This window comes from Sus scrofa, chromosome 12 (assembly GCF_000003025.6).
Source record: "Sus scrofa isolate TJ Tabasco breed Duroc chromosome 12, Sscrofa11.1, whole genome shotgun sequence".
NCBI lineage: Eukaryota > Metazoa > Chordata > Mammalia > Artiodactyla > Suidae > Sus > Sus scrofa.
The window spans coordinates 44126081-44153740 of NC_010454.4; the positions used below are offsets into that span (position 1 = coordinate 44126081).

The 27660-nt window shown below is 51.1% G+C and overlaps 1 protein-coding gene and 1 long non-coding RNA gene across 21 annotated transcripts in view; one reads left to right on the forward strand and one right to left on the reverse strand.

Annotated features, from left to right (window-relative positions):
* Positions 1-9753, forward strand: part of KSR1 (kinase suppressor of ras 1) — a 208612-nt gene extending 198859 nt beyond the window's left edge. For 6 of the 18 annotated variants that reach the window (XM_005669083.3, XM_021067463.1, XM_013981182.2 and 3 more), the window contains 3 exons: positions 643-776; positions 4078-4158; positions 6634-9655. In XM_005669083.3, the coding sequence (XP_005669140.1) occupies positions 643-776; positions 4078-4158; positions 6634-6712 (294 nt within the window). In that variant the 3' untranslated portion in view covers positions 6713-9655. Of the gene's footprint in view, positions 1-642; positions 4159-5172 lie in introns of those variants that run through there. The other 12 variants (XM_021067472.1, XM_021067468.1, XM_021067471.1 and 9 more) reach the window with 7 other exon arrangements.
* Positions 14258-26871, reverse strand: LOC106505478. 3 transcript variants are annotated; one of them, XR_002337275.1, is made up of 5 exons: positions 26783-26871; positions 18663-18926; positions 16249-16412; positions 15876-16040; positions 14258-15155 (listed from the first exon to the last, which is right to left on the reverse strand). It is a non-coding gene; the product is annotated as an uncharacterized LOC106505478 (long non-coding RNA). The 3 variants fall into 3 exon arrangements; XR_002337273.1 differs by having other exon boundaries at positions 14266-16040; XR_002337274.1 differs by lacking the exons at positions 18663-18926; positions 26783-26871 and having other exon boundaries at positions 14266-15155; positions 16249-16763.

The following is a 27660-nucleotide window of genomic DNA, read 5'->3' on the forward strand; positions in this document are numbered from 1 at the left end:
CTGTCGTCTGAGCATCTGCCCGGTCGTGTGTGCAGGCTTGTATTCTCACGGGTAGCTCTCAATCGAAAGGCCGAGAGGTGTGCTGTGCGCATGCGTGGATCTGGATCGTGGGCGGCAGGATGCTCAGGGCTCTGCCGGACTCGGGGCAGCAGCGACAGCTGCTATGCTGGGTTTCGCTGCTGCCCTCCATGCAGTCCTTCTGTCACTCCCCACCTCCTTTCATGTAACGCTGAGGCTCCCCCGTTCCGTTGCTGCCCCGCCATGCACACACCTTCCGAATCTTGCTTCTCACTTGTCAACACGCCCCTTCCGCTTTCCATTCTAAACATCTGTGAGGCCATTTCTGATCTCTTTCTTCTGACTTGTCATTGGGCTTTGTGACATGAAGAAGGTCAATGAAGAAAGGGAGGCAAGGCCGGTGCTCTTCATTTTAACTGGAAGCACGAGAGCTCTTCTGGAATTCAGTCATTTCTCAGCTGCCCTCCAGCAACGGCCAGTCACCTCAGTGTGGCAGGAGGGTTGAGGGACCACCAAGAGGGGGGCTCTCAGGAGTGTCGAAGGGCCCCTGGGCAGAGAGCCTCCACTGTGCCCCCCTGGCTCCCTGGCGGCTCTCACAGCCTCCAATGCTGGCTCGCTCTGCAGGAGATCCTGTCCGCCTGCTGGGCCTTCGACCTGCAGGAGCGGCCCAGCTTCCCTCTGCTGATGGACATGCTGGAGAAACTGCCCAAGCTGAACCGGCGGCTCTCACACCCCGGGCACTTCTGGAAGTCTGCTGAGTAAGTACCCCTCGGAGCCAGACCTGCACCCAGGTGTCCTGGGGGGCGGCGGGGGGGTGCTCTCTGCTCTGTCTGCCTGAGCATTTGAGCTGGAGCACACCCAGGGCAGGTTAGCCAGAGGCGACTAGTCCCCTCGCCCAGGGGACACCATTCATCACAGTGATTTTGGAGACTCTTATAGGCTGGTGTCTCTTGCTCTTCTCTGTGGAAACCTCCCCGTCACTGTCATCAGCCAGTGCTGCAACTGGGCCCAGGCTGGGCCCTGAAAGAAGGTTCTGCCTGGGAGGGGGCCAGTCAGGCCGGGGGAAGTACAGAGCTTCACCGCAATTGGCAGAGGGACTGTTGCTTAAAATGGCACAGACCCAATCAAGACAGAGCTTTCAGCCCCTAAATCAGCCACCTGTTACGGGGACCACATCGCCTGGGTTTATGTGCTGTTTTGATGCTGGCGGCCGCCCCCTTCCATGTAATCACATGATCCTCTGCACCCCTCCACGCAGGGCTGCGCGCCACTCAGCTCTTGTGAGTTCTGCCTCCTTCCCTTTTTCCTTGGCCCTCCGGCTCTCTGCTGGAACACTCAGAACCAGACTTCTTTCCTCCTTTGTGGAATCGGGGCAAGTCCTTCCTTGTTCCAGCCTCAGTGTCCACAGCTCTACAAAGTGCAGGATGGGCAGACTTACCAAGGGCCACTTGGGAAATATTTTAGCTTTTCAGGCCTAGAGGGAACCTTGAGTTATGGCTTCCGTCTCGGAGATTTGCAGCTCGCCCAGCAGCATGCAAAGCAACGGCACCACCACCTACGGTGTGTCACAACGACGCAGGTCTGCTGTGTGGTGTGAGGACGGCCACAGACCCGCAAACTCACGGGCTGGCTGGTTCTGGTGAATCATTCTTTATGGGCACTGACACTCGAATTTCACATAATGTTCACATGTCATGAACGTCTTCTTTTGATTTTTTTCCCCCAACCATTTAGACAGATTAAAAAGACATTCTTAGTTGGTGGGTTTTACAAAAACAAGTGGCAGGTCACACGTCGCTGGCCTCCTGGACAAGATGAATAGCTTTAAACTTTCTTTTAAGGGGGGAGTTCCCACTGTGGCTCAGTGGATTAAGAATCCCACTGGTATCCAGGAGGATGTGGATTCGATCCCTGGCCTCACTCAGTGGGTTAAAGATTCAGTGTCACTGCAAGCTGTGGTTTAGGTCACAGACGTGGCTCAGATCTGGCATTGCTGTGACTGTGGTGTAGGCTGGCAGCCACAGCTCCGATTCAGCACCTAGTCTGGGAACTTCCATATGCTGCAGGTGTGCCCCTAAAATGCAAAAAAAAAAAAAAAAAAAAACCCCACAACCTTTCTTTTAAGGGGAAGGGCACTTTCTAAAAGTGAAATCTCACACATAGCCCGGGGAGAAATAGAACAGATAAAGCTTGTCTCGATCGGGGTGGAGGCAAGAGCCTCTGTGCCCCCCACCCCCAGGGTAGCTCCTGGAGAAGCTGCACCTGCATCTTGCACCTGCCCAGGTGTGTGGTGGCAGCACTCCCCTTGTTCTAGAAAGGGCCAGTTGGTAAATGTTTTAGGCTTGTGGTCTCCATCACACATTCTTTGTTTTGTTTTTTGTTTGATTTTGTTTTGTTTTATTTTTGACCACACTTGCAGCATGCAGAAGTTCCCCGGCCAGGGATCAAACCCACGCCATGGCAGTGACCCAAGCCACTGCAGTGACAGTGCCAGATCCTTAACCCACTGCTTCGCAAGAGAACGTCCCCGTTTTGTTTTTTTATTTTTATTTTGTGTAACTCTAAAATGGTCACGACTGTTTTGTGACCAGGTCTGACTTTCACCTAGCTTGCCAGCTCATTCTAAAAGCAAAGCAAACCAGGCTTCACGCTGCAGGTGAGGAGGGGCCCAGCCTGGGTCAACCACGCACATGATGCAAGGAAGGCAACTTGGTGAAGAAATACGGCACATTTGACAATTTAGGCGAGTTGCAGGGACAGTCTAAGGAAGGACAATTTGGGGTGAGGGAATTCTGTAGCTTACGAGGTAATCTTAGATTCAAATGGGTCAGAGTCCAATATAAATAGGAGATAACAGAATGCTGCCATCAGAGGCGTGGGTTTTACCCAGCCATGGCTGAGCTATGCCACACCTGAGGAGATGGAAGCCGAGGCCGGGCCCCCAGCAGCAAGGAGTTTATGGTTTGACTGAGATAAAGATGACCAGCCGTACACTATGTGCCCGCAGAGCAGGCTACGGTCTTGTCACCTCTGTGTTCTCAGCCTCTCTGTATTCGCAGCCCCGGGGATGTAGTAATTGCTCAGGTAACATGATTTATGATTTGATGGGCGAGGGGATGCAGGAGGAAGTGGTTACAGAGTGCTGAGTGCCAGGCAAGGACACAGCCTCTGTGGGCACACAGACGGGGCTCTCTGACCACCTGGGGGGCTTGAGGAAGGGTCTCGAGAAGAGAGGGGTCATGGAAGCTGGGTTTTGAGCAGGAGCTGTCCTGGATGAGACCGGGAGCCTGGGGGTCTCCTGGACTTGCATCAAGTTCAAGGGTCTGGTTGGTCAGACCTTGGGCAGCTCATTTCGCAAACTAGGGCCTGGTTTTCTCCACAGAAGAGAAGCCTGTGGAGTTCCCGTCGTGGCTCAACAGTAACGAATCTGACTAGCATCCATGAGGACGCGGGTTTGATCCCTGGCCTTGCTTAGTGGGTTAAGGATCCAGCGTTGCTGTGAGCTGTGGTGTAGATCCCAGAAGCGGCTCGGATCCCGAGTTGCTATGGCTGTGGTGTAGGCCAGCGGCTACAGCTCCACTTGGACCCCTAGCCTGAGAACCTCCATATGCTACGGGCACGGCCCTAGAAAGACAGAAAGGCAAAAAAAGAAAAGAGAAGCCTGCGCTGGGGGGTTGCTGGCATTCAGGAGATGATTCCGGATTCCCTAAAGGCCATAGAGCTCCACCGTCTCCTTTCTGAGCCACAAGTGGGGGTTGGTTCCTGCCCCAAGTGATCAGTTTTAGCCCGTTCAAGCTCATCTGAATGTCTGTGTCAAAGCTTTCTGTTCATGATTTTTACTTCTACACACTCAAGCCTCTAATTCTCATTTTCTCTTTTCTTTTCCATCTATCTTGTTGCCTTTTTTTTGGGGGGGGGTGGCGGATGCTCTGGCCTGTCCTGTCATCTCCCCCTCTCCCCACCATCCCGACTCCTGCGGCCCCTCCTCCACCGCCTCTCCATCACCTGCTGGACCACGATCCTTCCACGCCTGGCGAAATGGTTTCCGGGCGCTCCCAGGCGCTGGCGGAGCCGCTACTACGGGAAAGGACGTTTCGGTCACCTTGACTTTAAGAACAACTGTACCGTCCTGGAGGAATAGTGTGTCTTCTGCTGTTTCCCTGATTCTCTGCCCTTTGCATCTCCTGCTTCCTGTTCTGTGTCTGCACCCAGCTTCCCCATCTTGGCCTGTTGTATTCCCGCACACCAAAGTGATATTCCGGCAGCTCGTGTGGCCACCAGCAAGGGCCCTGCAGGCTCGTGTTTCTCTCATGCTGAGAGCAGCCCCATGGCATGTGGCTGGACTCTGTCCACACACAGTGGGTCTTCGGGTGGGAGAGAGCTCAGATCACAGTCTCAGTGCCCAGGGTCCCCTCTGGCTAGAACTTAAAAAGAATGCAGGACTTCCAGTAGTGGCTCAGTGGGTTAAAAATCCAACATAGTGTTCGTGAGGATGTGGGTTCGATCCCTGGCTTTGCTCAGTGGGTTAAGGACCCGGCTTTGCCACAAGCTGCCTCCTAGGTTGCAGTTGCTGCTCAGACCTTGTGTGGCCGTGGTGTAGGCCAGCAGCTGCAGCTCCAATTCGACCCCTAGCCTGGGAATCTCCATATGCCACAGGTGCAGCCCTAAAAAAGAAAAAAAGAGAATGCAGGAAGCAGAAATAGTAAACTCCAAAATGATTTTGGGAGTTTCCCGGTGGCTCCATGGGTTAAGAATCCAGTGTTGTCACTGCTGTGGCTCCAGTCCCTGCTATGGTTGGTGTGGGTTTGATCCCTGGCCTGGGAACCCCTGCATGCCTCAGGAGCAGGGAAGAAAAAAAAAAAAAAAAACCCACAAAATGTTGATTTTGAAAGTCAGGGGCTGAGGAGCAGTGGGCCTGCTGGTCAACCCCTGCACGGAATTGTGTGGCCTGTCCCAGGGGAGAGCTTGGGAACGACTCTTTGTGCCGGGCTCCCATCCAAGCGCCTGGAATGGAGTGGGGATGTCCTCTTCTCTGACTGCAGGGAAAGAGGGTCCCCTGTCCCCCCGGCCTGACCAGGCCTCTGCCGCTGCCCCTGCCCCTCCCCTGGGGCACAGGTTCTGACATGGCTCTCCCTCTTCTCTTTCCTCCCTTAGGTTGTAGGCCTGGCTGCCTTGCATGTGCCGGGGCTTCCTTCCTCCTAATCCACGCTCAGCGCCTCGACTCCTACGCAACAGCGATGCGCACTAACCCAGGGGATGCGGTCACTGCCACTCCGGCCTTCTCTGCTACGACTTCTCCTTTTGCTTTGTTAAAACGGGCCCTCTCCCTGCTCCGAGGCCTGTGTGCGCCTGAGTAACTGCTCTTCACGGAGGGCCCCCCTAACAGTGCCCCCAGAACCGCCTCCCTGGACGTGACTTCATCTCTCTAGCGCTTCATCTGTGGGGTGGTCCTGTCTCCTTACTAACAGCTCAGTGAGAGAAGCCCCGCCCCCCAGCACACCGGCCCCCACCGGGTGTCCGCGGTCCAGGGGCTGGGGTGTTGCTTGGCTCTTAACCCGTGGGGATCTTGTCCAACAAGGAGTGGAATGATTTCAGAGCTGCCCAGGCGGTCCCCTCAGGAGGACTGAGGGCAGGGACCCCACAAGTTCTGTTGCCATGAAAGATACCAGCTTAGGGGAGTTCCCATCGTGGCACAGCGGAAATGAATCTGACTAGGAACTATGAGGTTGCTGGTTCAATCCCTGGCCTCACTCAGTGGGTTAAGGATCCGTGAGCTCTGGTGTGGGTTAGAGCAACAGCTCCAATTAGATCCCTAGCCTGGGAACCTCCACATGCTGCAGGCGTGGCCCTAAAAAAGGACAAAAGCCAAAAAAAAAAGGTACCAGCTCGGAAGGGCTGGGTCCTGGGCTGCATGCTGGGGAGAGCTGTCCTGAAGCAGAGGGGTGAGGTCTGTCTCCAGGTAACTTCACTCCTGGAAACAAAGCTTCCGCCCCCTCCCCCTGCGGTCTGACTCCCCTTCCACCTGCCCAGTGTGGACGGAAAGTACCAGACCCCGAGCCAGCATTCAGCTGGAGTAGGGCTGACAGGTCATCCAGTGCTCAGCAAATGCAGATTCTTGGGCCCTCCCAAGCCCTGAAATTGAATCTCTGGAGGTAGACGCTGAGAGCCCTCATTTCAAGCTGCTTCCCAGATGGCCCTGATGCCACCCAGCATTTGAGGACCATTTCGAGAAGGAGCAAGTGATGTCACTCTCAGTGCTGGGGGTCGGGTTTCCTTTCCCTCCCACTTCCATCCAGAGCCAGAGTTCTCCCGGGCTGCGGTGGGCAAGCAGTTCAGATGCCCCCAGCAGTTACTGGGTGGTGGGGTGCTGGGGGTCCCGAGACGAACAGGCCCCTACCCTCCAGGAGGGCGTGTAGCCAAGGCTTAGCCCCCCAGCCAGATGTGACCAGGGGCAGCTCTCTCAAGGCCATTGGCTATATCATCATTCCCACTTCTTGGCGGGGCTAGGTCCTCTGCTGAGCTTTTGAAACTGGTCCACTCGTTGTCAGCTAATGTCACCCAAATTCTGATCAAGACCAGTGGGGCTATAACTCTTGTTTCTGTTCCTCTTTGCAGCATTAACAGCAGCAAAGTTGTACCCCGGTTTGAAAGATTTGGCTTGGGCGTCCTGGAGTCCAGTAACCCAAAGATGTAGCCGGCTGTGCAGTTTTTCTGCTGATGTATTTCTTTCTTAAATGTGTTTCTGAAACATCCAAATGACCACCGCGACAAAAAAACAACAACACTCTTTGAAATGCCAGCCATCCTCCTGAGCGCTGCAAACCAGGAACTCGTGTCCTCCGTTTACGCTGTTCCTCCGCAAAAACACTTGGAGCCCCGAGATGGAGCTGCACCTGCTCTTTCTTAAAATGACACCACCACCAACAAGAGGCAAATGTTTACATGGGTGTTTCCGCAGAGTTGGACAGGATGTTGTACAATAATACAAGTGGCCCGCATAGAGGTCGCTGGCACCCTCAGCCGGGATGGCAGAAGTAACTGCCCCTCTGGAGGACCCCGTAGGCCGTGAGGCACCCTCTCTGGGCCAGAGGAAGAAAAGCATCGTGACTGTGGCTGTTCTCCGGGTAGGACGGGAGGCACAAGGTTTGACCCAGCCTCTGTGTTGGTTCTAAACGCCATCAGTGGGGAATCGCCATCTGTAGGCTTCTCCCCTGGTCCTCCAAAGGGATGCGGTCCCTCCTCTGGCAAAGGAAACCCTGGCTGAGCGCTGAGCTGGATTATGAGGGTGGGGAGTTCACAGAGCGCTTGGATTCACCTCTGACCCCTATAATCCAGGAAAAGCACAGCCAGACTCCAAATGACATCTAGGCTGATCCAGTGGTTTCCAGCCAGGGTTTCCTTTGCCTGTGGAGATGTTTCTTTCATGAAGCCCCCAGGGACTAAGAATCTCAGCTCTTAAGATACAGCCCAATCCTTGACTGACATTTAACCCCAGAGCTAAGGCCCAGCCCAGCAGGTGCATTCCATGAAGGCCTTGTCTGTGAGAATAGAGAAGGGAGAGGGAGGGAGACGGGGCAGAGAGGGTCCCTGAGCCACCTTCTCAACCACGGAGTGCCCTGGCTGTCTAAAACCCATCATCAGTCATGCCAGGTTTCCAGAACTGCACGCCTTCTCCACCCCTCAGTCCTGCTAAAGCCCCTTAGCCCACTCCTGACTCCTCCTCTGCCCGGGTTCAGAGCTCTTAGCGAAGGTGGGCAGCATACCCCCCCAACCTCTTTCATTTAGACCCACCTAGCAAGCCCCAACCTGCAGGGCCTTCCCAGGCACAGGTCGGGGCTTCTGCTCCTGTCCATTTGAACCAAAGGAGGGAAAGTCCAGGATATGTGTCCTGCCTGTGTCCTCATTATATGCTGTCACCTAGAGACAAATGTTCTAAGTGGCAAAGCCCTACAGTGGACGTGATGTCATATGGCACTCCAAAGCCATTAATGAGCAGGGGCCTTGAAAGTGGAGGGGAGTTTGGCTTCAGATCTGGACCCTGTGTCTGGGCTCTGAGACAGGACGGGAAGCATGCGACCCTCCCACCCGCTTCACGTAAACACATCTGGCCAGGCCCCAGACCTTCAGAGCCTTCCCTGGGGTCTGGCCAAATTATCACGGGAAGTGGGCGGCTCTGCCTGGAAGCTGCGGGCAGGCTGGAAGGACCCCTTGGTGGCCCTGCTGGGAGGGCACAGCTGAGCGGCCCTGCAGCGTCCCTGGGCCTACGCGCCCATCAGCGCCTCGGCCCTTCCCGCTCAGGGTGTGGGAAGGAAGACAGAGGAGCCGCAAACCAGTGGGACTTGGCTCTGCGGGACCGCACGTTTCTCTCCATCATCCCCTTGGCCCCCGCATCTCACAGGCAAAGCCGCCTGGCGTGTGACTCCGCCTCTGGCCGTCAGGCTCCTCCCCCACAAGGCGGAGCCTTCCCAGAGGTCACAGCCTGTGCTTCTCACATTTCCCCTCTGAACCCTGGGGCGCGCAAGTGGGCCCAGAGGTGGGACAGCAGCTGAGCAAGTCAGGCTCAACGCACAGCCCACAGAAGGTCACTTGGGTTTGTTTCATTCTCCGTCTGGGGGGCCACACCCTGGGGTCAGTTCAGGAAGCTTTCACTGAGCGCCACTGTGCCCTGTGCAAGCGCTGGGGGCCCGCGATGGGAGCAGCCACAGTGCCTGACCTTAGGGAACCCTGAGGGTGGAGCCGGGGGACACCCCTCCTCTCTCCAGGGCCCTGAGATGCCTTGCTGCTCTCGGCCTGAGCCTCTGCACTGTCTGTCATTTAAGAGAAATGCCTGGGAAGCGGCCCCATTCCCCCGTGATCCCCCTCCCTGTCTGTTTCAGCGACTGTGAATTGAGGTTAGGAAGGCAAGCTCGCCCTTCGTGTCCGCTCCCTGTCTGCCTTGGAAACACATGAAGGACGGCAGATACTGTGAATCCAGCCCTCACAGCCCACTGTGAAAGGGATGGAGCAGCTGGGAGGTCTCCTAGGTTGAGAGCTGCGGGGGCAGAGGGAAGCGGGGCTGCAGAGCTCCCCTCCGGGTCTGGGGGTGAAGCCCAAGCTTCAACCCTTCAGCCCCACCCCCACCCCACCCCCTACTTCCCCGCCTCACCTCCAAAACCCTAGGATCTGTCTCTGCTGCCTTTAGCCACCAGACCCCTGGGTCTCCATCCAGCTCGAGGTCTTGAATCCTAGCAAGTTCTCGGTCCGTCGTGAGACGTGTGTAGCAAAGCTGACCTCTCTGTGTCACCAAGTCAAAGACATGTGCAGGGCCTGGCCTCCCTCTACCCGCTCATGGCATTTCTTTCTGTGATCACCCAGGAGAGTGGCCCGCCCTATGAGGCCATGCTGGCAGTGGTCTGTGCGGATGTGGGGGCCAGGTGGAGACCTAAATGTGAAGCCGTTTGGGGAGCTAGTGTGATGCTGCCCGTCAGCCAGGATTTCATCTGGGGGTGCCAAGCCGGCGTCTTCTGTGGCCACGAGGCACACACTCGCTTTTTTGAATGGGATGTAAAGTTTGTACAGTAAAAGTTTTTATATTTTCTATCAACCACACTTGTCTTCCAGAAAGGCTATTAATTTAAATTAAAATGGTTAGTATTAACGGTTGTGTGCTATCAGTTTTTTTTTGCCACTGGCAAGAACACTGTGCCAGGCCCAGCCTGGGTGCCTGGAGTCTGTGAATAAAATTGTACCAAGGTGTCTGGGGCTTGTGTCTGCTTGGGTCGGTTCCTGATGCGTTGGGGGTGGGGGGGCACTGGAGTAGGAGAGCAGGAAGGGAGGGGCCAGGGTGTTTGGGCCAGGGAGAGAAGTTATGTTGTTTTTGTTTCTGTCTTTTTCTTTTTAGGGCTGCACCTGCAGCATATGGAAGTTCCTGTGCTAGGATTTGAATCAGAGCTGCAGCCACACCAGATCCAAGCCCCATCTGAGACCTACACAGCAGCTTATGGCAACACCAGATCCTTAACCCACTGAGTGAGTCCAGGGATCCAACCCGCATCTTCATGGATACTATTCGAGTTTTGTTTTTGTTTTTTTGGTTTGTTTTTGTCTTTTTAGGGCTGCACCTGTGGGATATGGAGGTTCCCAGGCCAGGGGTCAAATCGGAGCTATAGCCGCTGGCCTACGCCACAGCCACAGCTACGCTGGATCCGAGCCCCGTTTTTAACCTACACCACAGCTCATGGCAACTCCAGATCCTTAAACCACTGAGCGAGGCCAGGGATCGACCCTGCATCCTCATAGATGCTAGTCAGATTCGTTTCTGCTGAGCCATGACAGGAATTCCACTCACTGGGTGTTTAACCCGCTGAGCCACACTGGGAACTCCCCAAGGAGAGAAGTTTGGCCTGGACCTCGAAGGCAGATATGTCTAAACAAATGGAGGAACGGAGACAAAAGAGCATCAAAGCCACGACTCCTGGAGGAAGGTGAGCCAGCCCCCGGGGGTGCCAGCCCATGGGCAGACCCAGACCCAGTCAGTGTCTCCTCTGCCTTTGCCTTATGGAAGCCTGGGGGTGGGGAGCAATGGTCATTTATCTAAATCTTATTTTTAGGAGCCTCTCCTGGCCAGTTAGAAAGAGAAAGGTACTTTGGAGATTGGGAAATGCAGAACAGATGGAGGCAAAGGGGAACCAACATTCTCTGAGCCACGGAAGCGCTTCCTCCACCTTGTCTCTCCCTAATCGAGTCTTCCCAGCAGCACCACAAGGTAGGAACTATTAGCGATGTTTCAGTGGAGGAAACTGAGGCACAGAGAAATTAAAAGATTCACCCAGGATGACATAGCTGGTGGAATCCAGGCCTTGGGTCAGACTTGACTCCAAAACTGCCCTCATCAGAAGTCAGGGAACTTATCAGCGAGGCATTTATTGAGCATCTACTGTGTTCCTAAGATGATGCTAAAGTGCTGAGACAGGAGTTCCTGCTGTGGCTTAATGGGATCGGCAGCATCTCAGAGGCGTGGGGAGGTATGTTCGATCCCCAACCTGGCACAGTGGGTTGATGCCATGGCTGTGGCATAGGTCGCAACTGCAGTTCGAATCTGACCCCTGGCCTGGAAGCTCCAAATGTTGAGGGGCAGCCACAAAAACAAAAAGAAGAAAAGGTGCTGGAACACATAACAAAGGTAGAGCCCTTGCCTTCAGCCGTGAGCCAGGGAGTGGCCCAAGGAAGGGCTCCCTCAGTCTGCCTGGCAGGCTTCATGGAGGAGGTGACCTTGGAGTGGACTTGAGCAGTGAGTGATAAGCCTGGTGCATATAAGCAAGAGGAGACTGATGTACTTTGGGCAAAGGCTTAGAGTCCTGGGGATACAGGAGTTTAGGCTTTAATACAGCAGCCCTGGGGACCCATCAAAAATTCTTGAGCAGGGGAGGGCCATAATCAGATTTATGTTTTACGTATACAGGAAGGATAGAGGCAGGAGGGGTAACGAAGAGAGCCTTGATCAGATGTGCGGGAGAGGTGAGCACCTAGGGTAATTCCCCACGTGTCCCCTTTGTGGGTGATGGAGTCTCACCAGGGTGAGCCTGTGGACGGGGAGCGGGGGAGGGGTGGTTCTTAGAGGGCGTCCAGGTGACATCTGAGAGGACAGAAGGACATCCGGGGATGGAGCCTGGGACATAGCGCTGGGCAGGAGGACACGACCATCAGCAGCGTGTTTGGAGCTGTGGGAGTTCATGACACTGATAGGAACAGGTGGCAGAGACTGTTGGCTCTCACGGAAGCCCGTGTGTCTCTTCTTCCAGCTTGTGTTTTTGGAAACAGGTAGACCCAGTTCTCAGCCTCCCTTGCAGTTGGGTGAGAACGTGGGACTGAGTGCTACCCAATGGGAAGTGAGTGCCTGGCCCATAAAAACCTCCACAAGCCTGTTCTCATCCTCTTTCCCTCTTGGCGGGCAGAATGGAGACCTCGTGGGGCAAGCTGGGAAGACACGGGTTGCAGGTGGCGCCGTCCCATCAGCCTGGGTGTCTGCATGACTGTGGAAGAGGCCGCCCGTCACCCGCCATCCCTGCCTGGGACTGTTGGATGAGCGAGAGGGAAATGACGAGGGTTGAACCACTCTCCGTTTTGGGGTCCACTGTAGCCAAAATTCTATTATTTGGTAAAAGTAATAGCAAGCGAGTAGTGAGACAACTTTGGATGTGGTGATAGCCATAGAGAGGTATCTGCTTTAAGCCTCATAATAACTCCAGGAAGAAGGTGCTCTTACTAACCCATTTTACAATTGAAGGGACAGGCCCAGAGAAGAGCTGTCCAAGGCCCAAGGTCACACAGGTAGTAAGTGGCAGAGGCAGGATTCAAACCTAGATTTACCTGATTAATACCTGGAATCGAAAACATTTTTACTTTGTTAGATGTCCTTCCAGTAGAAAGGTCATTCAGATCCACTGCAATGTCAAGCATGACTGAAATGACGGGAAAAATCTTTAACCTTTGAACCCGAAACACCTCTGTCTCAACTGCAGCCAAAACCCAGACTGGGACTTGAACCCACGGTTTCTTTTAATTAGAATCACTCACCTAGTGTCTGGACTTACTGAGGCTCAGGTTCTTTGTGTCTCGGCACAGAAGGAATTCGGTGAGAGGCAAGAAATAGATTTATTAAGAAAGGATGCTTGGGGAGTTCCTGTCGTGGCACAGCGGAAATGAGTCCGACTAGGAACCGTGAGGTTGCAGGTTCGATGCATGGCCTCGCTCAGTGAGTTAAGGATCCAGCGTTGCTGTGAGCCGTGGTGTAGGCCGGCGGCTACAGCTCTGATTTGACCCCTAGCCTGGGAACTTCCACACACCGCAGGTGCAGCCCTCAAAAAGGACAAAAAAAAAAAAGAAAAAGAAAAAGAAAAGAGAAAGGATGCTTAAGGGTAGGCAAGGAGACTCTGCCGCAAGGATTAGGTGGGCTGCATAATCCAAGGAAAGCGGGCAGTGGGAAAAGACCAACTTCCTAATTCTTCCAGTAGATGGCAGGCTTATATCACTATCTCCTTTTTCGTAAGCGCATATCTGACCCTATGAGGTTAAACCTGGGTTGTCATGGTGCTTTTATTTATGGTTTTATAGTTCAGCAAGGCTGCTTCATTCCGCGATGTTCTGCTGGCTTTCCTGAGTGATCATTAACTTACGGTGTCTCCCAAAGTTCCCTAGGTTTCCCTCTCTATCTCTGGCCCTCTGCTGGGAATCCTATAACCACCTGTGTAACTACCCTACTCCATCCCTCCCACCTTCACCCCCAACACACACACACACAGCTGTTCCATAAAGCCAAGTTTGCCTTTGCCACACCCTGCCCTGCCCTGCAGAGATAATGGGACACAGAGAGGAATTTGAACAAGCAGGCCCTGCCCAGCTCCCCCAGCTTCCCACATCCAGCCCGTTTCTCTCTGCAGTTATCTCTGGTGAGAACGCTCTCCCTGGATCTCTGCCTAAATTGTTTGCGGCCTTTGAAAAGCTCTTCCTGAGTCTTTTGGGGACTTGATTATCTTCAGCTCAAAATAACATTGCCAGGAGTTTCTGTCGTGGATCAGTGGTTAACGAACCCAGCTAGCCTCCATGAGGACATGGGTTCTGATTTCTGAGAGAGAGCAGTGTGTGATGGCTGGAAGCAAGATCTTAATTCTCTGCTCAGGAATCAAACCTGGGCATCCTGGATGAAAACTAGGAATCCTAGCTGCTGGACCAGCTAGAGAGGCTAGAAGCAGATTTGCCCTGATTCATGCCCCCGTTGAAAGCAAAAATGTTTCAAGGAGGCAAAGATTGTAAAAGCAGGTAGAAAGTTTATTGTTACAAACACAGTACAGGAGAGTTTCCATCGTGCCTCCGCGGAAGCGAGTCTGACTAGCATCCATGAGGAGGCAGGTTCGATCCCTGGCCTTGCTCAGTGGGTTAAGGATCCGGTGTTGCTGTGAGCTGTGGTGCAAACTCTGCTCAGATCTGGTGTTGCTGTGGCTGTGGTGGAGGCCGATGGCTACATCTCTGATTCGACCCCTAGCCTGGGAACCTCCATATGCTGCAGGTGCAGCCTGAAAATGCAGTAGATGGTCCCACATTGGGCACCGCAGAGAGGACTTCCCTGGCATATGTCGGCGAGAGAGAGGGTGTTGGCAGGTGCTGTAGGCTGGTCTGTGGAAAAGAAGGGAGACAGGGAACTACCAGCTGCCAAGATGAAAATGCCAGGTGTGAAAAAACAACATTCCGCTGAGTCAAGTTAAAGATCTGATGGACTTTATTCAGGGACTCATGAATCAGGCAACACCCTGTATTGTAAATGGAAAGAAACCAATGGATTGTTTAAAAAAAACAAATGGAAGGTTTATTTTTGGCAGAAGGAGGGTGGGGCAAGGAGGCTATTAGGAGAAGCAAAGACTGGCTTGCTTCAGGCCAGGTCATCTTCTTTTGGAGGAAGGCCAAGCGTCTCCCATGCAGATGGCTTCTTCTTCTCCAGGAGATGGAGAGGGCCCAGAGATTACCTCCTGGGTGCTGACCAGAAAACTCCAGACTGGCCGATGAAGACTGCATCCCTGGGGCAGGTTGAGACTACAGGTAGGTCAGATATCCCATCTAGCCTTGGTGTCATGGGCTTTAGCAAAAGTGAAGCCAATTTGAGTCTGTGGTTTTCCCTTTAACTGTTCCCCACTTTTGAACAAACTCTCATCCTCAGCAAGAGATGCCATCAAAATTTAAGGCATTAGTGGAGTTCCCCTTGTGGCTCAGCGGGAACAAACCCAACTAGAATCCATGAGGACTTGGTTTCAATTCCTGGCCTCGCTCAGTGGGTTAAAAGATTCCAGCATTGTGTAAACTCTGGTGTAGGTCTCAGATGCGGCTTGGATTTGAGTGGCTGTGGCTGTGGTGTAAGCCGGCAGCTGCAGCTCCAATTCGACCCCTAGCCTGGGAACTTCTATTTGCCTCAGGTGCGGGCCTAAAAAGACAAAACAAACAAGCACCCTTTTCTGAAAGGCATCAGGGAGTCGGGGTTTTTTAATCTAGAACTACCTGGACTCCTTGCTTCGTGCCCTGCAATAAACACTGTACTTTCGGCTCAGCGGGTTGTCACTGCTATGGTGCCAGTTCAGTCGCTGGCCCCAGAACTTCCACATGCTGTGAGCCTGTCCAAAAAAAAAAAAAAAGAGGTCTCTTTGCTTTTGGGATTGCCTCGACAAATAGAATGCGGTGGAGAGGGCACCGCAGGAATTCTGAGTCTGGGTTATAAAAGGGATGCAACTGCCACCTGGCTCCCCGTTCCCTTGGGCAGAGAGGAGCTCTCCCCACCCCACCCTGCCAAGTTCAGATTTGTGAGCCAGAGAAATATCATCATTGCTTTAAGCTACTAAGTTTGACAGTAATTTTATGCAGCAATTGATAACCAGAATACAAACTAGCTGGATCAGCCCCCATGGTATCAGCTCAGCAGGTGAGTAGGTGGTTGCTGGTGGCTCAGAGGATGTCTTTAATTCACATCAAAAGGGGGGCGTGCTTTCGCGTGTGGGGAACACACAGACCTAGAGTCAAGCGGACCTGATTTTTCCTCCTGGTTCTGCTCATTAGGTGTGTGGTCCTGGGTACGTCTCTGGTTCTTGGATTCATCAATTACTCAGCCCAGCGAGGGCTGCCAGGTGCTTGACCAGGGGTGTAAAATCCCCGGCCCCTTTGCCAGGCAGAGCAGTCAGCAAGCGTGTCAGGAAACACTGCTTCCTTCCCTGTGTTGTGTGTATAGTGAACCCAGAGGGACTTTGTTCCCTGAAAGCACGGGTAGGGAAGGAAGGAAGGATGAAGGAGGGGTGGTGGAGGGAGGACAGGGGTCAGGGCCACACCACGTTTCATCTCACCTGGCAAACACCTCTGGCTGCCAGCCTGTCCCTCATCCCTCTTCCTGGCTGGTGTAGGAACTGCCGCCAGAGCGGGGTTCGCTGAGAAGCTTGGACCTCCGGCCCCTCTTCACGGCGCGGGCAGCAGGTTTGCATGGTTGTAGGTGTTTGTGACATTTGCAGAAGCTACAATGCAGTAAATGAACTGGGTAACATTACCGTGTCCTTCCCCTGCGCCTTCCCCCCCATCAAGCGTCCTCTCGAGTCAGTACTGGGCTTCATGGGATATGTTTATATGGTTCACAGCCACTCCATGAAAAACCCAGTTATTCCCAGCTGTTCCAACTCAGGAGTGGTTTCTGGAACACTCCTTCCGCCCGTTGTGCCAACTCACCTGGGTCCGGGTACAAAGATGCGGGGCACGAGGCATGTCACGTTGCCTGGGACCCAAAGTACTCGGGCAGTGGAGAAGGGCAGGTCATGGAAAAACCGGAATGATCTTTCTACGATCTCAGGAGGAAACATGTCCGATCTTCATCCCACGAAGACGCAAAGAACCTGCGGGCCGAAGGAGTCAAAGGATTATGGCGCCAGGAGATCAGTTAATAAGAGCATTATTTTGCTGGATTTTGGTGATGTGTGGAGGTATTTGTCAACTGCTGTAGTCTGAACATTTTGTCCCTCAAAATTCACATGACCGCCTCCAACCCAGTAGCTCTTATTTATAGAGGCGGTCATGGTTTTCATTTACGGCCATGACGTTAAGTTTGCTTTTGCAATAAATGCATCTCAGCTTGTTAAAGGAAATTGGGACGGAAGGCTGGTGCCAGGTGAGTCACACAAAGACTGAAGGCAGAGGCAGCCGTGTGTCTGGCTAATCAGCTGACCCGATGCGGATCCCTTACAAGTCTGGCAGTAAATGTTTGCTCCCGTGTTTGCCTCCTCCCAGGGAGGAAGCGGGACCTCAAGGGCGCTGCATCCCACGTTGCTGCAAGCTCTTCTACTCTTTATCCCCGCCACCCGAGGAGGGGGTGTCCCTGACCCGTCAGGACGCAGCCCCAGGGCCACCTCCTCTCTGAATTCTCTTAGGCCTCACTTCTCAGGCCTGAGGACACAGCTGGACTCTACGGAGCACTTGCTCTGTGCCGGACATCGGCCCAGTGCCTACAAGCATTAGCTCATTCAATGCTCACAAAGGATAACGACGGAGTAGGCTGGTTACACAGGTGGTTGTAGAAGCCCCAGCAGGGGACCACAGACAGAGAGGGAAACTCAGGAACTTTGGGAGACCTCTGTAGGAAAGCTCTGAGAACGTCCTGGAACAAAGCAGCCTTGCTTAACTCTAAGACTGGAAATAAAAGCATGAGAGACACCTCAGGTCATTAAGTGAAAGATAAAATGAGTTCAAGTTCAGCAAGATAATGATTCTTGGACCAAGGACGGGAATTTCAGGGCAAGATGACATTCCAAAGAGGGGGCCCTCATTACATGGAAACCTGAGATGATGCCACATATCTTAGCCTGTGTTACCCTCTGCTGCTGATTTGAATAAGCACGTGACTGTCCCAGTTTGACCTCAGAGGGTCCGGTCCTCTCTTAGCCGACACAAAGAGAAGCTGGTGATGGAAGCGGACGTCTACCCAAAGAATAAGGAAGAAGATGGTCTTTTCACACACTCCGCTTTCCTCGGGGTGCAAAACGAGGCCCACCTAATCCTCCGGGCTGAGTATCCTCGCCGGCCCGCGTGTATCTCTCTCACAAGCATTCTATCTGAACTCAATTTCTTGTCTATCACTTTGCTCCTTGCTGAATGCCTTCTGTGCTTCGGTAAGTCCAGACACCAAGTGAGTGATTATAATTTTTTTTAAAAAATGCGTTTTGGAGTTCCCACTGTGGCGCCATGGGATCGGCAGCATCTTGGGAGCAGCGGGACACAGGTTCCATCCCCGGCCCAGCGCCGTGCTGTTTCTGCAGCTACGGTGTAGGTCACAATTGCAGGTCACAATTGATCCCTGGCTTGGGGACTCCATACGTGGAGGGGCAGCCAAAAAGGAAAAACGAAACGTGGGTTTAAGTCCCAACCTGGGTTTAGACCGTGTTTGAGTCAGAGGGCTTTTGGTTTCACAACCATATAAAATAAGGCCTGTGCTTAGCGATGCCTCACAGTTGAGGAAACACTGGGGCTTAGAGAGGGTAGGGGAGCAAAATTTGCCAGCCCAAAATGTGTTGTTTCAGTGGGAGGATGTCTGGGACCTTGAATAACAGCTCTGAGAAGGAACTTTCCCCCAGGGCGGCCTCTCACCTCCTTGAGACCAGAGCCAGACCCTGGGAAGGAGTGACGGTGCTGGCACGGTGATGCCAGGCTGCTGAGGTCATGGGGCCCGGGCCCGGGGTCTTGGAGACCCCCACCTTCTGCCTCTTTTGTCTGAAAATGCACTGGCCTTTGGGTTTGGCTGTCACCCCTCCCTGCAGGGTGGAAGCACAGGGCCCTGGGCTCTCCTCTGGGGGCTGGTCTCCCCGTGACTCACTTCCAAGGCACTCGGCCCTGCCAAAGGACAGGTGTGCTGCAGCTCCAGCTGCCCCTCTGTCGGCCTGGGCTCTGGGCGTTTGGGAGAGGGTTAAACAGTACTTTACTGCGCTACAGTTCACATAGGGTGAAAAACACAGGTCTTAGTCTGCTGGATGAGGGTTTTCATGGTCAACAGATGTATGACCATCCTGCTCAAGCTCCAGAACATTTCCAGCACCCAGACGACCCTTCTCGCCCTCTCCCAGCCAGTGCCCACCATGGGTCATCGCTCTTCTGACCTGATCTTGGACTTTATATAAAAGGGATGATCGCAGCCTGGCCTCACTTCTGTCTGGCTCTTCCACTCCACTGTGAGGTTCATTGATGACGTTGCCTTGGTATCTGTGGCTCCCCTTTATTGCCAAGGGCTAGTCCATTGTAGTCCATTGTAGATAACCACGTTATCTCTCCTCCTCCGCCACTGCCACCCGAAGCTGCTGCTGCGGAGAATCAGAATCGAGATAAGGGGCTTGTTCCAGGAATAGAGATATGAGCCGAGTTATCTGCAAAAGAACATGGGCAGGTGTGGAGATGAAGTTCACTCCAGGTCTGGAGATCAGAGTTTACTCCTGCCCAGCAAGCATTTATTTACCAAATATTTGCTCTTGCTTCTCCATGTGAATTGCCTTCCTCATCTTTGAAGCCCCAAACCAAGACCCCCACTGAACTTCTGTCTTTGGCTGAAGGTGGTGTTTAAGGAGAGGGCTTTGAGCATCTTGGGACAGGAGTTCTCCTGGGTGTGTCTCCTGTGTATACGTGTTATGACACTTTTATTTGATTTTCTCCTCTTAATCTGCTTTATGTCAATTTAATTCTTAGACCAGCCAGAAGAATCTAGAAGGGGAGAGGGAAATGTTTTCTCTGACAGGAGTGAAAGTAATTTCCGTGCCCCCGCCCTGCCCCCAGCTGCTGTGCCCCACTGAACATTCCCTTGGTGACACAGTAATTTGCATTTGAGTCACCACCAAGCCTAATGACTTGGCAACATTTGGAAGGAAAGAGAAATGTCCTTTTGATCCTTGGTCCCCAGAGCCAAGCTCCTGGGTATCCAGCAAGGGCTCAGTAAATACTTATAAACGAAGTGGTAGTTCGTGCTTCTTTGTTAGGGCTGTACCCACAGCCTGTGGAGGTTCCCAGGCTAGTGTTGAATTGGAGCTGTAGCTGCTGGCCTACACCACAGGCACAGCCACTCAGATCCAAGCTGCATCTCAGATCTACACCACAGTTTATTCGACGCTAGATCCTTTAACCCACTGAGTGAGGCCGGGGATTGAACCCTCGTCCTCATAGATACTGGTCAGATTCGTTACCTCAGCCACAACGGGAACTCCTAATTTTCGCTTCTTTAAGGGAGTTTCACCTTCTTCTCCCATCAGAATCCCCTGGGTTAGAGATGGGCAGCCCCACAAGTCACCTCTCTGTGTGGACCTGGGGCTGGGCCCTCACTGTGTATTGAAATAGTCATCTGTTTTAGTGAAGTATTTTTTTTTCTCTTAGAGGTGTCCCCAAATTTGTAATTCAGGTTCCTGCAAACCCAGATCTACATGGGGCACTTCTCAAAAATGCAGTATTTATTCAAAGAAAAGAAAAGAAAAGAAACTGCAGTATTTAGCCTTATCTCCAGACTGCCTTGGGATGGCTGCTGAGCTCACCAAAGTCCGCGTGTCCTGATGCTCAATGTCTCTGCCTCGCGCCCCGCCCGGCACTTGAGGGCTCAGAAGGGAGTCACTGCTCTGGCGGTGTCAGCACCCTCCCTTCCCCATCCGTCCCTTTTCCTAGAAAACAGTTGATTCCAGTAAGAGGGGTTCTTGATTTCCGAGTAATTTCAGTCCCCTCTGTCAGGCCCAGCCCTGGGCTGCTACACTCTGCTCAAGAGAGTTCAGCTGGAGGTGGGGGCGGGAAGAGCCTGGAGGCCAGACTCGTGGGGAGCCTGTCACCCTGCCCTGCCCTGGTCCCTTCTCTGCCCTCCTGTCCTCCCCCTTCCAAGCCAGGCCTCCACTCTCCTCCCACTTCCTATCCAGTAGGTGTTCAGTTTCGATTCAAGCTGGCGGACAGGAGTGACTCAGGCAGAATGTCAGGCCCTGGGTGCTGGGGGAGCCTTGTCACTGGATCTCCCGGAGTCACTCCCAGGAAGCCTGGCTGCCCTTTGTTGTGCCCTCCATGTGGACGTGACCATGGTGCAAGAGCCGCGGGAGCCTTTGCCAGGAAGAGATGAAGCGAAACGTGTGAGCCCTGAAGAGGCTGCAGTGACGCAGAGACCTGGCTGACGCAGGTGTTCCCAAGGCGTGTCGGGCTCCTCAGAACTCCTGGCCTAGTTGGGGATGGTGTCAGCCAGGGGCCTGGAGGTGGCTCCATCCAGGCTAGAAGATGATCCGGGGGACCTCAAATTGCATGGCTTCCTCTTGGTGATAAACAGCAGCTCTCAGGCGTCACTCCTGGCAACACACACCAGGGCCCATTTTCTGCCCCCTTTTTTTGAAATGCACATAGAATTGGGTTCCTCAAGCTCCTTTTTTTTTTTTTTTTCATTTTTAGAAATTGAGGTGCCCTATCAAATTACCAAGGTCTTTTTTCACAGAACTCGAACAAAATATTTTAAAGTTTGTTTGGAAGCACAAAAAAAACCCAGAATAGCCAAAGACATCCTGAAAAAGAAAAATGGAGCTGGAGGAATCAGGCTCCTGAACTTCAGACTATACTACAAAGCAATAGTCATCAAAACCGCATGGTACTGGCACAAAGACAGACATAGATCAGTGGAACAGGATAGAAAGCCCAGAATTAAACCCGCGCACCTACAGCCAACTAATCTATGACACAGGAGGCAAGAATATACAATGGAGAATGGACAGCTTGTTCAATAAGTGGTGCTGGGAAAAGCGGACAGCCACATGGAAAAGAATGAAATTAGAACACTCCCTAACACCATACACAAAAATAAACTCCAAATGGATTAAAGACCTAGATATAAGACCAGACACTATTAAACTCCTAGAGGAAAGCATGGGCCAAACACTCTCTGACATAAATGACAGCAACATCTTCTCAGATCCACCTATCAGAGTATTGACAACATAAACAAAAATAAACAAATGGGACCTAATCAAACTTCAAAGTTTCTGCACAGCAAAGGAAACCCTAAACAACACAAAAAGACAACACACAGAATGGGAGAAAATCTTTGCCAGTGAATCGACTGACAAGGGACTAATCTCCAAAATTTATAAACAACTTCTACAGCTCCATACCAAAAAAACAAACAACCCCATCCAAAAATGGGCAGAAGATCTAAACAGACAGTTCTCCAAAGAAGACATACAAATGGCCAAGAAACACATGAAAAGATGTTCAACATCACTCATTATTAGAGAGATGCAAATCAAAACCACTCTGAGGTACCACCTTACACCAGCCAGAATGACCATCATCCAAAAGTTTACAAACAATAAGTGCTGGAGAGGGTGTGGAGAAAAAGGAACCCTAGTACACTGTTGGTGGGATTGTAAATTGGTGCAACCACTGTGGAAAGCAGTATGGAGATTCCTCAGAAAACTAATAAACATAGAACTCCCATTTGATCCAGCAATCCCACTCCTGGGCATCTATCCAGAGAAAACCACGACTCACAAAGACACATGTACTCCGATGTTCATTGCAGCACTATTTACAATAGCTAAGGCATGGAAACAACCTAAATGTCCATCGACAGAGGAGTGGATCCAGAAGATGTGGTACATATACACAATGGAATATTACTCAGCCATTAAAAAGAAGGAAATACCAGCATTTTTTGCAACATGGATGGACCTAGAAACTATCATGCTAAGTGAAGTCAGCCATACGATGAGACACCAACTTCAAATGCTTTCATTGACATGTGGAATCTGAAAAAAGGACAGACTGAACTTTGCAGAACAGATGCTGACTCACAGACATTGAAAAACTTATGGTCTCCGGAGGAGACAGTTTGGGGGGTGGGGGATGTACTTGGGTGTGGGATGGAAATCCTGTGAAATCAGATTGTGATGATCATTACACAACTACAGATGTGATAAATTCATTTGAGTAATAAAAAATAAAGAAATTGAGGTGTATCCTCCATACAAATGCAAACGCAGAACTTTAATACATAGTTCGGTGCGTACACACGCTCAAGCAACCTGTGCTCCCATTAAGAGAGAGAACTGAGAGTTCCCATAGCAGCGCAGCAGACTGACCCTGTCTCTGCAGCAGCAGGAAAGTCGCTTTGATTCCTGGCCCAGCACAGTGGGTTCAGTGGGTTAAGTGGCGCAGGTTGCAGCTCCAGCTGGGATTTGATCCCTGGCCCAGGAACTCCGTATGCCTTGGGGGTGACCAAAAAAGAAAAAAAAAAGAGAGAGAGAGAGAAAAGAGCATTCATTTCTATAAAAGCCTTCTGTTTTATACAGCTCCTCAGAATGTCCTCCTATTTATTAGATGGGGTGTTTATTCCATGACCAATTCCTAACTGAGTCATGGAATCAAGCCAATAAGAGCTCCAAGTTAACTCTTGAATTTTATTCCTTAAAACATCTATGATCCATTTCTCATTTATGTTTTTGTACAGTGTGAAATACAGATTAAGTTTCATGTTTTTCCATATACGTAGAGAGTTTGTTGAGCACCATTTGTTAAAAGGATTTCCTTTCCACATTGAATTGGTGTGGCATCTTCTTGAAAATCAATAAGCCATGTAAGTGTGGGTCTCTTTGGGGCCTTTTTTTTTTTTTTTGCTTTTTAGGGCCACTCGGGTGGCATATGGAGTTTCCCAGGCTAGGGGTCAAATTGGAGCTGCAGCTGCCAACCCACAGCACAGCCACAGCAACTCAGGATCCAAGCCTCATCTGCAACCTACACCACAGCTCACTGCAAGGCCAGATCCTTAACCCATTGAGCAAGACCAGGGATTGAACCTGTGTCCTCATGATACTAATCAGATTCATTTCCGCTGCACCACAGTGGGAACTCCAGGACTTTCTATTCGGTCTGATCTATTCATCACAATACCTTATTGTCCTGATTATATGAACGTTATAGTAAATGATGAAATCAAAATAGTGTAAATAATCTTTGTGTTTCTTTTCCAAGATTGTCTTATGTGCTTCATGTGCCTTTTCACATAAATTTTAGAATCAGCTTGTTAAGTCCCCCATCCCTCCCCAAAAACGTCCCCTGGGATCTTGTTTTGATTTTGATGTGTACTTGAGAAGAATGTCATCCTACTCTTGCTGAGTGTACTGTCCCATAAGTGACCATTAGGTTGGGTTGATATGACTTAAATCTTTTATGTCTTTAGTATTTACTGTATGTTCTGTCAATGACTGGTAAATGAGTGAGGAAATTTCCAGTTGTAACTGTAGGTTTATGTTCCGGTCTTTCAGTTTTGCTTCATGTATTTTGAAACTCCGTTATAAGATACAAAAATATTTAGGATTATTGGATCTTAGTGATTTGACCCCTTTATTACTAAGAAACATTCCTCTTTATTGCTGTAGTGTTTTTTATCCTTAAGTCTATTTTATCTGCTCTAATCTAACTATTTTGGCTTTCTCATGCTTAGAATTTTCATGGGTTGTCTTTTTCATCTTTTTTTTTTTTTCTTTTTTTGGCCAGATATTTAATCTGCTGTACCACTAGGGAACTCCAATCTTTTACATCTTTTTGTTTTTAACGTATCTATGTCCTTATAGTTAAAATGTTTCAGAAGTTCCCTCATGGTACAACGAGTTAAGGATCCAGCATTGCTGCAGCTGTGGGGCAGGTCGCACCTGTGGCATGGGTTCGATCCCTGGCATAGGTTCGATCCCTGGCCTGGGAAATTCCACATAGTGAGGGTGTGGCCAAAAAAATAAATAAATAAAGTGTGTTTCTTGTGAATAGCATGTAGCGGAGGGGCAGAAGTCAGGCTTTAGACAGAGAAGCAGAACCACTTACAAAATATTACAATTTATATAAATATATTTATTTAATATAAATTTAATATTAAGTACATTAATATTACATAAATATATAGTAATATTAAATAAATTTAATATTAAATAAATATATAAATATATTGCATTGTATGGTCTACCTATAAATATAGACATTTCTAAGGATGTGGCTCTGCAGTTGTGGGAACTTGTTAAGTAGTCTTTGTGTCTCGTGTCACAGTCTGAAGTCAGCAGGGCAGGCAGACAGGGCAGGAAGAGGGGTGTGGTGTGGGGTGTGCATGGAGTAAGAACGAACTGGAACCCATGAGAAACAGTGGAATCCCAAGGATATAACACATGTTGCTCTGATTGCCTGCGAGCCTCTGTCTGCGATGATGAGCGTGTCCTGCTGGAGAGGCAGGTGCCCTGAGACATGGATCTAAACAGGCACCCAGAACAGAATTGGAAGAAGCTAAAGGAGGAGATTCATGGAGTTCCCTTTGTGGTGCAATGGTTAACGAACCACTAGGAACCATGAGGTTGCGGGTTCGATCCCTGCCCTTGTTCAGTGGGTTAACGATCCGGAGTTGCCGTGAGCTGTGGTGTAGGTTGCAGATGCGGCTCAGATCCCTCGTTGCTGTGGCTCTGGCGTAGGCTGGTGGCTACAGCTCCTATTCGACCCCTAGCCTGGGAACCTCCATGTGCTGCCGGAGCAGCCCAGGAAATGGCAAAAAGACAAAAATAAAAATAAAAATAAATAAAATAAAGGAGGGGATTCAGTGGGAGTAGGAGTTGCTGTGGGCCCAGCTGCTCTCTCTCCCCAAGACAGCAGATGAGCAACTGCAAATAAGCTGCAACCTTCCAAGAGTGAAAAGAGTATGGATGCAACTTTAATTTCTCCTACTGAATTGCCTATAGAAGACCTACCTGTTCGGGGCATGAGAAATCCCCCTCTCCCCTTCTAGGTTCTTTTGGCTGGTCTAAGAATTAAATTGACATGAGACAGATTAATAGGAGAAAATCAAGCAAAAGTTTAATAACATGTATCTATCGGAGAGACCCAGGTGACCAAGGCAGCAGAGTAACTCACCAAAATGGCTGAAGCCCTCACCTTAAATACCATCCTTGGCTAAAGACAAAAGAGAATGTTGAGGATGGGGACAGTCAGTAATCAGAAGCTCCCAGGAAAAGCCCAGGACAAAGGTAAGTTTGTCCTGCATATGTGTCATTGTCTTTTGTTTGTTTTTGGCTGTTGCCCATGGGCTGCGGAAGCTCCCAAGCCAGGGATTGAACTCTCGCCACAGCGGTGGTGCTGGATCCTTAACCCGCCCGCTGAGCCACCAGAGAAGTGCTGTTTTCTCTCTGGATAAGTTTCCAGAGATTTGCTCCTCCTCCTCTTTCTGGTCTAGAAGAGGAAAGCATCCTTACAAATGGAGATTTCCCTTACAAATATAAATGTTTCTTACTAAAGTGTAACACCTGCTTGCGTTTCAGAGTTTTTCCCATGTCTGTTGTTTCTTAGAAAAGAACAAGCTTGAAATAATTCACATGGCAGAGGGACCACTTTGGAGGGGCCGATTCTGCTCCCCAGCCTTAGCCAGTTGGACGTGTGTGCTTCAGTGGCGCTAAGTGCATTCACATGTGCTCCGCTCACCACCATCCGCAGAATGGTTTTCATCTTGCAAAACCGAAACTCTGCACCCGTAACTATTAACTCTCTATCCCTCCCTCCCCTAACGCCTGGCAACCGCCATTCTTTCTGTCTCTATGAATTTGATTAGCTTAGGAACCTCATACGAGCAGAATCCTCCAGTAGTTCTCCTTATTTCACTTAGCATCATGTCCTGGGAAGGGAATGAAATTTGCCACCCTAAAGTGTGTCTCTTCAGCATGAGGGATTTTTTCCTGTCTTTTTAGGGCCACACCCACAGCCGCAGCAACGTCAGATCCAAGCAGCATCTGCGACACCACCTGGACACCACTGAGCAAGGCCAGGGTTGGAACCCACATCCTCATGGATACTAGTTGGGTTCTTAACCTGCTGAGCCACAATGGGAACCTCCTGAGGATATTTTTAGGCTGTTTTTGTTTGTTTGTTTGTTTGTTTGTTTGTTTTGAGAAATAAAAGGCTCAGGAAGAGTTTTTACCTCCTCCCCCCACCTGCCTAATAGAATTTACGCAGGGGTCCTGTCGTAGGAAAAGAGCTACCACCAGCACTAACTACAAAGAGTATGAACAAGTCCTCTCTGTGTCCCATTGTCTCGGCGAGCACGGCAAACATTTGTTTGCTAAACATTTATTTTTCCCAGAGTGCCTGTTGCGACTCAGTGGTGACAAGTCTGACTGGTGTCCATGAGGACGTGGGTTCGATCCCTGGCCTTGCTCAGTGGGTTAACCGTGGCCCTAAAAACCAAAAAAAATTTTCCCACCTTCCTGTGAATCATTCTCCTTCCCGTTGAAGTCGCAGCCTCCTACCCCATTCTCCTTCTTTTAGGTGGCAGATACACGTCAGTTATCTAACTTGCTCTTTTTCTTGGCCACGCCCTTGGCATAAAAGATCTTCCTGGGCAGGAATCGAAACTGAGCCGTGGCAGTGATCCAAGCCAGGCCGTATCCTTTTTTTTTTTTTTTTTTGGTGTGTGTGTCTTTTTGCTATTTCTTTGGGCTGCTTCCGCTGCATATGGAGGTTCCCAGGCTAGGGGTCTAACTGGAGCTGTAGCTGCCAGCCTACTCCAGAGCCACAACAACTCAGGATCCGAGCCTCGTCTGCAACCTACACCACAGCTCATGGCAACGCCGGATCGTTAACCCACTGAGCAAGTGCAGGGACCGAACCTGCAACCTCATGGTTCCTAGTCGGATTCGTTAACCACTGCGCCACGACGGGAACGCCCCACGCCGTATCCTTAACTGCTAGGCTACTAGGGGAATGCTAGCTTGTTTCGTTTTGTTTAGGGCCACATCTGCAGCATGTGGAGGTTCCAGTGGGGATGGAGGGTGGACAGAGGGCTGTGGCTCACTCTATGGGAACATCTCAAGAAGTCAGTCTCTGCAGATCCTGGCGCACCCAGGCAAGCGTAAGAAGAAGGTGGGGTGCCAACACACTCGGGGCCCCAGACATCTGCTCCCCACTGAGCATCCAGGCTTGCCATCCAGCCCTCTCTTGCACAGGGTGGGGACCCGCTTGGCCTCAGGGAAGTCTCTTGTCATTGTGTCCCTCTCCCCACTCTGACCCAGCCTATCCTGAGTCTCTGTTTCAGTCAATCACCCTTCACAAGGTGCTGAAGCCAATGAAAGACAGTTTATT